This window comes from Balaenoptera musculus, chromosome 15 (genome assembly GCF_009873245.2).
Source record: "Balaenoptera musculus isolate JJ_BM4_2016_0621 chromosome 15, mBalMus1.pri.v3, whole genome shotgun sequence".
NCBI lineage: Eukaryota > Metazoa > Chordata > Mammalia > Artiodactyla > Balaenopteridae > Balaenoptera > Balaenoptera musculus.
In genome coordinates this window covers 6,423,273-6,434,641 of record NC_045799.1, presented here as the reverse complement: position 1 = coordinate 6,434,641, position 11,369 = coordinate 6,423,273, and the positions used below count along the sequence as shown (strand labels likewise).

The window sequence follows — 11,369 nt, the reverse complement described above, 5'->3', positions numbered from 1 at the left end:
TGTTCAGAAAACAAAATAACTCACTCTCTGTTTATAAGATCTTGAAATTCAAGAGATTAAGAGGAAGAGATGTGTGGTTTCGTTGTTTTTAATATTCTTATAACTTTTACACTGAATTTTAAAACTGGAAAATTTACAGAATTTATTTAAAAATTGGGTTTTTTGTTTGTTTACTGAAGTATAGTTGATTTACTATATTGTATTAGTTTCAGGTATACAGCAAAGTGGTTCAGTTATATATTTTTTTCAGAATATTTTCTATTATAGGTTATCACAAGATATTGAATATCGTTCCCTGTGCTATACAGTAAATCCTTGTTGTCTATTTTATGTATAGCAGTTTGTATATGTTAATCCCACACTCCTAATTTATATCTTCCCCCCTCCCTTTCCCCTTTGGTAACCACACATTTGTTTTCTTTGTCTGTGAGTCTGTTTCTGTTTCGTATATAGATTCATTTGTATCATTTTTTTAGATTCCACATTTAAGTGATATCATATAATATTTGTCTTCCTCTGCCTGACTTACTTCACTGAGTATGATACTCTCTAAGTCCATCCTTATTGCTGCAAATGACAATATTTCATTCTTTTTCATGGCTGAGTAATATTCCATTGTATATATACCACATATTCTTAAGCCAATTGTCTGTTGTTGGGCACTTGGGTTGTTTCCATACCTTGACTATTGTAAATAGTGCTGCTGTAAACATTGGGGTGATGTATATTTTCGAATTAGGGTTTTCATCTTTTCTGGATAGATGCCCAGGAGTGGGATTACTGGATCATGTGGTAACTCTATTTTTAGTTTTTTAAGGACCCTCTGCACTGTTTTCCAGAGTGGCTGGTCCAATTTACATTCCCACCTACAGCTGTTGGTTTTGTTTGTTTGTTTGTTTTTGAATTTGAAAAATTAGAAAGTCAAAAAATGGAGGCTTTTGTGATCCAAAAGTTAAACACAGCCTAGATGAGCATATTCTTTACTGTCACATAGAAATAGAAAGATTAGTATCGAAAGTTGTCAGGGGCTGAGGGAAGTAGCAAATGGGGAGTAACTGCGAATGGGGATGGGGTGATGAAAATGTTCTGGAATTAGACAGTGGTGATGGTTGCACAACCTTGTGAAGATGCTAAAAAACACTGAACTGTACACTTTAAAATCATGAATTTTCTGGTACCTATATCTCAATTTTAAAAAGGTAAAGAGATATTTACAGGCATAAAAAATATTAGGAACCTAGGGTATGAGTAAAAATAAATCTTAAAAGTTGTTGGGAAATAAAAGTTTCTTCAAGGCATAGGATTAAAATATTTGGACACTGAGTTGAAAAAAAATAGCTGATTTTCCCCTGCATGACCTTGAGACAAGTAAATATATACAGTACTTGTATGTAAACATAAAATTTTAAATCTGCAAATCAACAAAAAGAAAGAGAGAAAGAAATGAAGGAAGGAAAGAAGCAAAGTGCCTGGTGCACTCGAATGTTCAAAAGGAGGCTGTGACATCATCACGGCAGAGTGAACGCGGTGGCACGAGGCAGTATTGGTCTGGTGGAGAAAGAACGGGAAGAGTACATGGGAAGGAACAGGAGACCATTGAACAACCAGGTAGGAACTGCCCTCCCATTAGCAGCACAGCTAATTAATATTCATGTCTCACTTGCCCGTGTCCCTTCCTCGGGTGAACGTAGGGATTTAAGACCCAGAGGAAAGTCACATAAAAATGTTAAGACCCCTCAGGCCATACTTGAGTCATCAAAACTCAGTTACAAAGCACCCCCTTGAGGGAATTCCCTGGTGGTCCAGTGGTTAGGACTCGGGTTTTCACTGCCATGGGCCTGGGTTCGATCCCTGGTCAGGGAACTAAGATCCCACAAGCTGCACAGCTCCCCCCAAAGAAAAAGCACCTCTGTGATGTCATCCATCAGGTGTCCCATGCCCCTGGTATGAAGTGACGAGAAGGCACCTCACCTGCGTGCTATTCTTTCCAGAAACCCATGACCCCAGTCTAACCCTAAGAAAAACAGGGGATAAGCCAAATTGAGAGACCTTCTACAAAACACCTGACCAGCCCTCCTCCAACTGCCAAAGTCACGGAAATCAGGGAAAGACTGAAACTGTCACATACTGGAGGGGACCAAGGGGACAATCTGTGATGTCTGTCTTGGGGGGGAGGAACAATGTGCTCATGGTGAACAACCATACAATCCTTGATCCAATTTCCAGGCTCTCTTGCAGCTAGGGTAGAGCACGTGACCCAGCTCTAGCCAACGAGGCATCATCGTAATTCTACTGTGAAGAAAGAATTCTACTAATGCTTTGTGAAGAAAGGTGTCTCTTTCTTCATAAAGGGTAACAAATTCCACCAGCCTCCGTTTTCACAGGGTCAGTGGGGAGAAGCCTCGATGGTTAGTGGTGTCATGGAGGAGGCGGAGCTTGAAGAGCAGGGTGAGTGGCCACAGGAACTGGAGGGAAACCAGGAGAATGTGGTGCAGTCAGAGCCAAGAGAAGGATCTAGAAGGAAGGAGTGAGCGATGGTGCCAGATGCTGCTGAGTCAACAAGGGTTTCAATGATAAGGAGGTCACCAGTGCCCTGGGCAAACCTGTTTCTATGGAGCGACCGAGGCAGCAGCCAAGAGTGAATGGACTGAGGAATAAGATGGAAAAGAATGGAGAAAGCAGGTATCCACAACTCTTCAAGAATGTTAGCTGTGAGGGGAGGGAGAGGGCTGAGGAGGGGCTGCAAGAATAGATGAAACGGCCAAGACATGGGAGCAACCTAAGTGTCCATCAACAGAGGAATGGATAAAGAAGATGTGGTCTATATATACAATGGAATACTAGCCATGAAAAAGAATGAAATAGTTCCATTTGCAGCAACATGGATGGACCTAGAGATCATCATACTAAGGGAAGTAAGTCAGACAGAGAAAGACAAATATCATGTGCTATCACTTATATGTGGAATCTAAAGACCATGGCACACTCCCCTCTTCCGATAGTTTCCAGATGGTATCATCCTCAAAAAGATAAAAGAATAAAATTTTAAAACACATTTTAGTTAAACTGTCCCCCAGAACAGAAGAAGAAAATAAAGGAAAATAGAAACTTTTTTGGGGTGGGTGGTAAGACCAATCAACAGAATACAAATTATAAGGGAGGTTTCAAGGAGAGGGAATAAAGTTGAAGCTGGAGATGATAAGATTAAAATGTCGGTCCAGGTTGAGGAAGCAATTAAGGATGCCTAGGAAAGCTGAAAAAATGCTCAGCAAAGGGTCCCAAGTTGCCAACCTGGATACACAAGAGCCGTTAGCTTTGGGTGGTTCTTAGGACTTCTAGGGGACAAAGGAAGAGCCAGGAAGCTGAAAATGGGCTGCACATAATGTATCTTCACAAGTTTAATGCTTTCAGAAAGGATGTCATTCACTAGCATGATAGCACATCATTAGCAATTCTTTATGTGACTATAATCCATTTACAGCACAAGGAACACTACTGCAATCGTATTTTTAACAACTTATTAGAGTATATTTATATACCATAAAATTCACCCATTTTAGCAGCACAAGTGAATGATTTTTAGTAAGTGTATCGAGTTGTGCAGCCATCACCATAATCCAGTTTTCCAACATCTTCATCACCTCAGTTATGTCCATTTATAGTTAAACACCACTGCCAGCCCTAGTCCTAGGCAATTACTTATCTACTTTCTGTCTTTATAGATTTGTCTTTTTCTGGACACTTCATATAAATGGAAACATACAAAATGTCGTCTTTTATGTCTGACTTCTTTTACTTAGTGTAATGTTTTCGAGGTTCATTCCTGTTGTGTACGTATCAGTATTTCATTCCTTTTTATTGATGAACAGTGCACCATTGTATGGATGTACAAACAAATGACCCAAATGACCTTGTCTATCCTCACCAGCTGATGGACATTACATTGTTTCCACAATCTGACTACTATGAAAATGTTGCTATGGACATTCACATTCAAGAATTTGTGTGGACATGTGTTTTCATTTCTCTTGGGTAGGTATCTAGGAGAGCAGTTACTAAGAGTCATATAGTAAATCTATGGTCTGCTTTTTACATTTTTGATAGTTGTTTTCCAAAGTGGCTCTACTTCAATAATATTTGATGCGGTCAATTTTGCTACATGCTGGTATATAAAGAGGAGTAAGACAGTTCCTACCCACAAGTGGCATAAGGTCTAATAGGAGAGAAAATTATAGATAAAATTACAGACAAATGGAGTCACTTCCTGAGAGTACATAAAAAGTAGGGTCCGGGGCTTCCCTGGTGGCGCAGTGGTTAAGAACCTGCCTGCCAATGCAGGGGACACGGGTTCGAGCCCTGGTCTGGGAGGATCCCACATGCCGCGGAGCAACTGGGCCCATGAGCCACGATTACTGAGCCTGCACGTCTGGAGCCTGTGCTCCGCAACAAGAGAGGCCGCGACAGTGAGAGGCCTGCGCACCGCGATGAAGAGTGGCCCCCACTTGCCACAACTAGAGAAAGCCCTCACACAGAAACGAAGACCCAACACAGCCATAAAATAAATAAAAATAAATAAATTTTTTAAAAAAAGTAGGGTCTATCAGTTTTTTATACAATTAAGATGGTCTAGAATGGAAAAAGAAAGCTATGAGCTTCTTCCTTTCAAACATTTATTGAGCACCTGATGTGATTCTGATAGAAATTAGAGATGACTAAATATGGTCTTGTTTCAGGGATTGAGTTCAGCTGAATCACTTTGCTGTACACCAGAAACTAACGCAACATTGTAAATCAACTATACCTCAATTAAAAAATAAATAAAAATAAAAGACACTTTATCAAGGTTGCTGCTGTGGGTGATGAGGGCTCAATGTCATGGGACATCTGGGCAGCACACAAGGCATCTCTGGATGTCCGCCTGAAGGGCAGGAGGCTTGAGAGGTGCCCATTGGCTCCAGCCCTCATTAGTTGAGGGTTGTCCCAGGTGGTGTTCACTCCCCCTCACTTCCAAGCTGAAGTGGATCAGGCTAGGAGGGCCACCACCCACCCGCACATCAGAGAAGATCCTGGGGCAGAATGTGGGTGGAGCCCCTTCGACCTGGGACCTGACCGACCTTGTGATTTGAAACCAACCTTGCAGGGAACTGTCCAGCAAGAGGCGGCTGAAATCAGAAGTGGGCCTAGGAGTGAATGGAGATGCAGGCATCAGAGGAATCTCCCCCTCAGAAACAATTAGGATCCATGATAACATCTAAGCGTTGGTTCTAATGCCCTCTGGCCAGTGCTGTCCCATGTCAGTGGGATGGGATGTGACCTATAATTATGTAACAGTCTGCATGTCACGAGGGAGGGGAAGGAGTGCCCAACTCTGTCGGCTTTGGGGGAAAGGGGGCAGGGTAGTTGAAGGGCAAATAAGAAAGTGGCCAAAAAAAAATAACTGACATTTGAGCTGGGTCTTGAAGAATAAGAGGAATATGTCAGGCACAACATTCGGGAAGAGCTTTTTGGATAGAGAGAACACCCAAGTGGATTATTTCTTAGGATAAGAATCTTGTTACAGTTTATTGTAACAGATTCAAAACAGGCACCCACACATGTGCCAACAACATATCAAAACGCTGACAGAGACTTTCGTATCTTGCAATTGTTGTTAATAAAGCCAATTCATTTATAGAAGATTCAACTAAAAAGTAAGGATGTATTTGTGCTGCTCCCTCAGGAAAGCAGAGATGAGCGTTTACAGGAGAACAAATCAACACTCATTAGCAATGAGGGTACCTCTGAGAATGCAGGTTTGATGTGCCAGGCCCCATCTGCTCTCTCTCAAGGATGCTAAAATCAGAGGACAGAAGCAGAGAAAGATGGTCAGTGCTCAGCCCAGGCCAAGCAGAGAGCAGGGGAAAGACCTAGTAGTCTTAGCTTTACAGGTAAGATGAGTGCCCCTGAAACCACAGACCAGGACAGTATAAACACACCTCTGGGTGGGAGCCTGAGGGTGAGGAAGAGAAACCCCCAAAAGGATTAGGATTGTGCTTTTCCCCAACCTGGAACATGCGTGGCTTAGCATCAGAAATGAAGTCACTTTGTTGAAAATAAATAGAAGTGTTTCTCATGCCCCCTCAGTTCACGGACTGGGATCCATATTCAGGTGTATTTCTTTATTTTAGTAGAAACTGAAACTGACGAGACTATCCCCAAACACTAGGAATGCATGAAAGTGTTCTTCCAACGCTCTCTGCTGAATTTGATATCTTTTTCATTCTTGTCAACCTGAAGTCTTGTTTTGATTTGCATTTCCCTGACTCCCCAGAAGGCTGAATATCTTTTCATAGGTTAATTGGCCACCTGCATTTCCTCTTCAGTGAATTCCTATTCCTATCTTTTGCCCTGTGTTCTAAGAGGTGAATCATCTTTTTCTTATTAATGTGAATGTATTCTTTGTATAGAAGAGACAGTAATCTTTGCCTATGGCAAGTGTCTTCTTCCTGTTTGTCTTCTGATTTTGTTTACGTTGATTTTTTTCCACACTTAATTTCTGGTCACCCATCTTGCTAAAGAAGACCTCTCCACCCCAACGTGTTATAAATTTTCTAAATTTTCTTCTATTTCATATGCATGTTTCTTCTATCTAATACACACACACAGTCACATACACAGTTAGATGACAGTTGGACGGTTAGAGCATCAATCCACCCGGAAGTGATGTGTGGGTATGTGACGGGTGGGGCAGCAACAGGACTCAGTGTGTCCAGAGTTTACATCGCCCTCCTGTGCAGCATCACATCTGACATGACCTAAGCATTAAAGTCAACTGCTAAATTCTGCCTTTTACATTGTCCAGCTCAAATGGCATCTCCATCCTCCCTGTTACTTAAGGAGGAAGCGGAGGTGTTCCCTGGGCTGTCCCTCTCCCACCATCCCATGTACCATCACACTCGAATCTCCAGGCCCCTACGTCCTAAATATCTCTGTCCACTCCTCCCATGGCCCCATGGTCACCTCCTTGCTTCAGGCCACCATCATCTCACCCTGAATCTCTGCAGCCCGGGCCTCCCAAGCTCCGGGCTCATCCCCTCCCAATCCAGTCTCCACTGTGCAATGAGGACTCTTTCTAAAATGCAAACCCCATCTCATCTCTTCCACAGCCCCTGCAGCCTTCGGGATACGGTCCAAACTCCCACATGTGGCTGTCCTTCAAGATCCAGGCACCTCTCGCCTTAAAAAAATAATAATAATTGCAGCCTCATTTCTCAAGTTGTGTCTCCCAGCTCCACACTCCGGCCAGAGAAAACCACTTAAAGTTCTTCAAAAACACCAAGCTTGCTTTTCCGTAGATCTCAACCTTGGCTATGTCCCCCCATCACCCGTCAAAAGTTGAAAACACACTTGCCCAGGTCCTGCCCCTGGGTGATTCTGATTCAGGAGGTCAAGTGCAATCCCCGCGCCCACATTCTACAGATGATTCCCACGGCCAGGGTGCAGAACCACTGCTTGTAGCCTCCAGGTTGTAGGCATGTTATTCTCTCTGCCCAGAATCCTCTTCTACCTCCTCGACCCCAGTCCCCACTCACCGCTGAGTATCGCCTCTAATTCCTTGACGTCAAAGCTTAGATACTCCTTCCTCCAGGAATTTCCTTTGACCATCCAGGTTAGGGGGCCCCCTCCAGGCTCCCTCAGCCCACTGGCATTCCCCGATTCAAGCATTCATCACACTGTAATATCATTGCCTGATTTCTCATCTCCCACCTCAGACTCTGAGTTTGGGGGAAATAGGGACAGCGTGTCTGTCTTGCTCACCACTGAATTTCCCACACTGGGCAGAAACCTGACACGTGGTAGGTGCTTAATAAGTGTTTGCTACCCACCCCACCCCCCCTCAAAAAAAAATGAATGAACAAATAAATGGATGAAAGGATGGCTGTGGCCATTTCCATGACAAATAAACACTGCTCAGCCAAGCCAGTGAACAGATAAGCAGCCTGGCCTGCAGAGGGCACCAGGCTGCTTTTTAATCTCTTTCCAAGCCCTGGAGCCGGTACTGCTGTCAGTCAGAGAGGCGCCCCGATGCTCAGTGGTCATTTCGCTGCGCTGAAGATTAAGTAGGAATTCTTTGCCTCCAGCCAATGTATAAAAACTGAGTGTCCACCCCTCACTCCTAACAACAGGTACCACTTCTTCTGTCTTGCTATGAAAACCGCCGTAACTGTAGCAGCCAGTGGCTGGTTTTTTATTCCCAGGTGGGGATGTGAGAGAGGCTGAGAGGGAGAGAGAAGGAAGGAAGGTAAGAAGGGAGGGAGATAAGACAGAGTATCTATAAAACTGTTTGTCGTGGAGAAGCAGAGGAAAGTTCTCTGTACGTCTCCAGGCTGACTTTCTCTCTCTCTCTCCCTCCCTTCATCCTTTTATTCTGTGGAAGAACAAAATCTAAGTCTAGACTGGACAAGCATCCAAAAGAGGGATCTAGAGGGAGATTTCTTTCTTTTCCTGTAACCAGCAGCCGCAGCCGCAGCCTCTGGACCCTGCTGGAGCCCCGGCTCCGATCAGCCGTCTGTTGGCAATGAATGCTTCGTGCTGCCTGCTCTCTGCTCAGCCAACGCTGCCTAATGGCTCAGAGCACCCTTCCTTCAGCAACCAGAGTGGCAGGAGCTTCTGCGAGCAGGTGTTCATCAAGCCTGAGGTCTTCCTGGCTCTGGGCATCACCAGCCTGATGGAGAACATCCTGGTCATCCTGGCCGTGGTCAGGAACAGCAACCTGCACTCTCCCATGTACTTCTTCCTCTGCAGCCTGGCCGTGGCCGACATGCTGGTGAGCGTGTCCAACGCCCTGGAGACCATCATGATCGCCATCGTCAACAGCGACTACCTGACCTTCGAGGACCGGTTCCTCCAGCACATGGACAACGTCTTCGACTCCATGATCTGCATCTCCCTGGTGGCCTCCGTCTGCAACCTCCTGGCCATCGCCGTCGACAGGTACGTCAGCATCTTCTACGCGCTCCGCTACCACAGCCTCGTGACCGTGAGGAAGGCGCTCGGCCTGATCGCGGCCATCTGGCTGTGCTGCGGCGTCTGCGGCGTGGTGTTCATCGTCTACTCCGAGAGCAAGACGGTCATCGTGTGCCTCGTCACCATGTTCCTGACCATGCTGCTTCTCATGGGCACCCTCTACGTGCACATGTTCCTCTTCGCCCGGCTGCACGTCAAGCGCATCGCGGCACTGCCACCCGCCATCGGGGTGGCGCCGCAGCAGCACTCGTGCATGAGGGGGGCCGTCACCATCACCATCCTGCTGGGGGTGTTCATCTTCTGCTGGGCGCCCTTCTTTCTCCACCTCGTCCTCATCATAACCTGCCCCACCAACCCCTACTGCGTCTGCTACACCGCCCACTTCAACACCTACCTGGTCCTCATCATGTGCAACTCCATCATCGACCCCTTGATCTACGCCTTCCGCAGCCTGGAGCTGCGCAACACCTTCAAGGAGATTCTCTGCAGCTGCAATGGCATGAACGTTGCATAGGATGCAGGACCACAGGAAGGGTTATCAGTCTGGTCACTTTCGACCCTCCATCCAGCCAAAGTGTTCAAAAAGAAGGGGGAAAAAATACTTAAGAGACATAAAAATGTGTTTACAGTCTTGGTCGTGTCTTTTTGTTGTTGTTGTTGTTTTGGGGGTTTTGGGGGCTTTTTTCTGGCTGCGCCAGGTCTTAGTTGCAGCAGGCAGGATCTTTGTTGCAGCATGCAAACTCTTTGTTGCGGCATGTGGGATCTAGTTAGTTCCCTGACCAGGGATTGAACCCAGGCCCCCTGCACGGGGAGCATGGAGTCTTAGCCACTGGACCACCAGGGGAGTCCCAGTGTGTCTTTTGTTTTTAAGCCTGCAGAAAGCCTTTTGAAAGGAGAAAATGGTCTAGAACAGGCTCTCTGAAAGGATGCCAACGTGGGTTAAGTCACAAACTCTGATTTCCCGAATAGTCACTGGGGGAAGTCCGTGGAGGCTGCTCTGGGCGCTTTCTGCATTCATCTTCGCGCACCCAGGCTCTGTGATGCCTGCCTGCACCGTGCTTCCCACCCATGCCTTCACGCTTCAGGTCAGACTGAAGGATTCGCAGTAACAGTGAGGGTGGTTTGAATCTCTCCCAAGCAAACCTGTTACGGCTACCAACCTCCGGCTGCCAGCTGCTTGGATGGCTTTGCTCTCATTTCATACGAGACTGGGTTTCTAGTCTACTACTCTATTTATGGTAAAACCATTTCCTAAAAACAACAGACTTTGTGGAAGAAGTAACGCTATGCTGTTTGCCCCTCTTCTTGACCACACCCCACACCAGCCTCCACCCCCTGCAAACAGCATGGGGATGTAACCCACTTCTATTTTTGTTGTTATGGTTGTTCTTGTTGGGTTTTTATACATTCAACACAGGGCAGTTTTCAAAATATTGAAATAGAGATAAAGTGCTTTGGAAAATCAGAACATACCTGTGTACAAAGTATTTTGATACCTTGCTATTTTAAAGTATACATTTCCCTATCTTAAAAAAGCAGTTTTTCCTATTATTCCTTTTCTGTCTTTAAAACAAGAGAGGCAGTCATGAGTAGGAAGCCATGTGTCTCAAGAAATTGCTTGACAGTTGTTTTGGAGAGTTAGAGTCTGTGAGCTTCCTGTGGCTTTCTTGGAAGCTGTTTTTGCTCTTAAGAACTGTGCCTCTATCACATTTTATCTATGTGATGTGATCTATTAAGGAGGATGGTTTCTGGTTCACTGCTCCTTTTGCTCGACATGGTGTTAAAGTTGGGTGACCCTGTTATCAAGGTCTATACCGTATCAAGTAAAGTGATTCACTCCTGTGAACACAGGGCAAGATTCGCTGATAAGCGCTGTCCGTGGTCGTGTGCTACGTGCATCCATCAGACCCCCTTCCACCACAGAGGACCTCAAGCTGTGTTTTCCGGCTGTCCTCACATTCCGCCCCCCCCCCCCGCCGCCATGAATTCTTATACTATGCTGTGTCTTTGGTATACAACTGCGCATTTTTCTTGTGCTGGAATATATTGGGGTTTCTTGTACTTGATCTGTGCTGATGTGAACAATATTACTTGTTTCTTGCTTTGATTGTGATGTTTGGAAATAATAAAAGGCTTTTGTGGCTGATAAACATGTGTCACATTGAACCACACCACCTGGAAGCATCCTGGTGACTTCTGCTCGTGGCCATCGTACGTGACACTGCAATTCTGTGACTATTTTGTAAATGGCATAAACATCTTCATTGACCACAGTGCTGGTCTTTTCTAGGGCAATGCCTTTTAGCCAAACTACAGAACTCTCCCATTTAGTTTACAAAAATACCAGACTGAAATTCCTGGGT

At 45.2% G+C, this 11,369-nt stretch overlaps 1 protein-coding gene across 1 annotated transcript; it reads left to right on the top strand.

Annotated features, from left to right (window-relative positions):
* The first annotated feature begins 8,448 nt into the window (after positions 1-8,448).
* On the top strand, positions 8,449-9,595 carry MC3R (melanocortin 3 receptor). The gene has a single exon (XM_036826669.1). It carries the CDS (start codon positions 8,558-8,560, stop codon positions 9,518-9,520), a length of 963 nt encoding a protein of 320 aa, XP_036682564.1. The 5' UTR covers positions 8,449-8,557; the 3' UTR covers positions 9,521-9,595.
* Positions 9,596-11,369: the final 1,774 nt, after the last annotated feature.

Excerpts from the sequence above, each read along its gene's own strand:
- MC3R (XM_036826669.1), top strand. The coding sequence starts at position 8,558 with ATGAATGCTTCGTGCTGCCTGCTCTCTGCTCAGCCAACGCTGCCTAAT.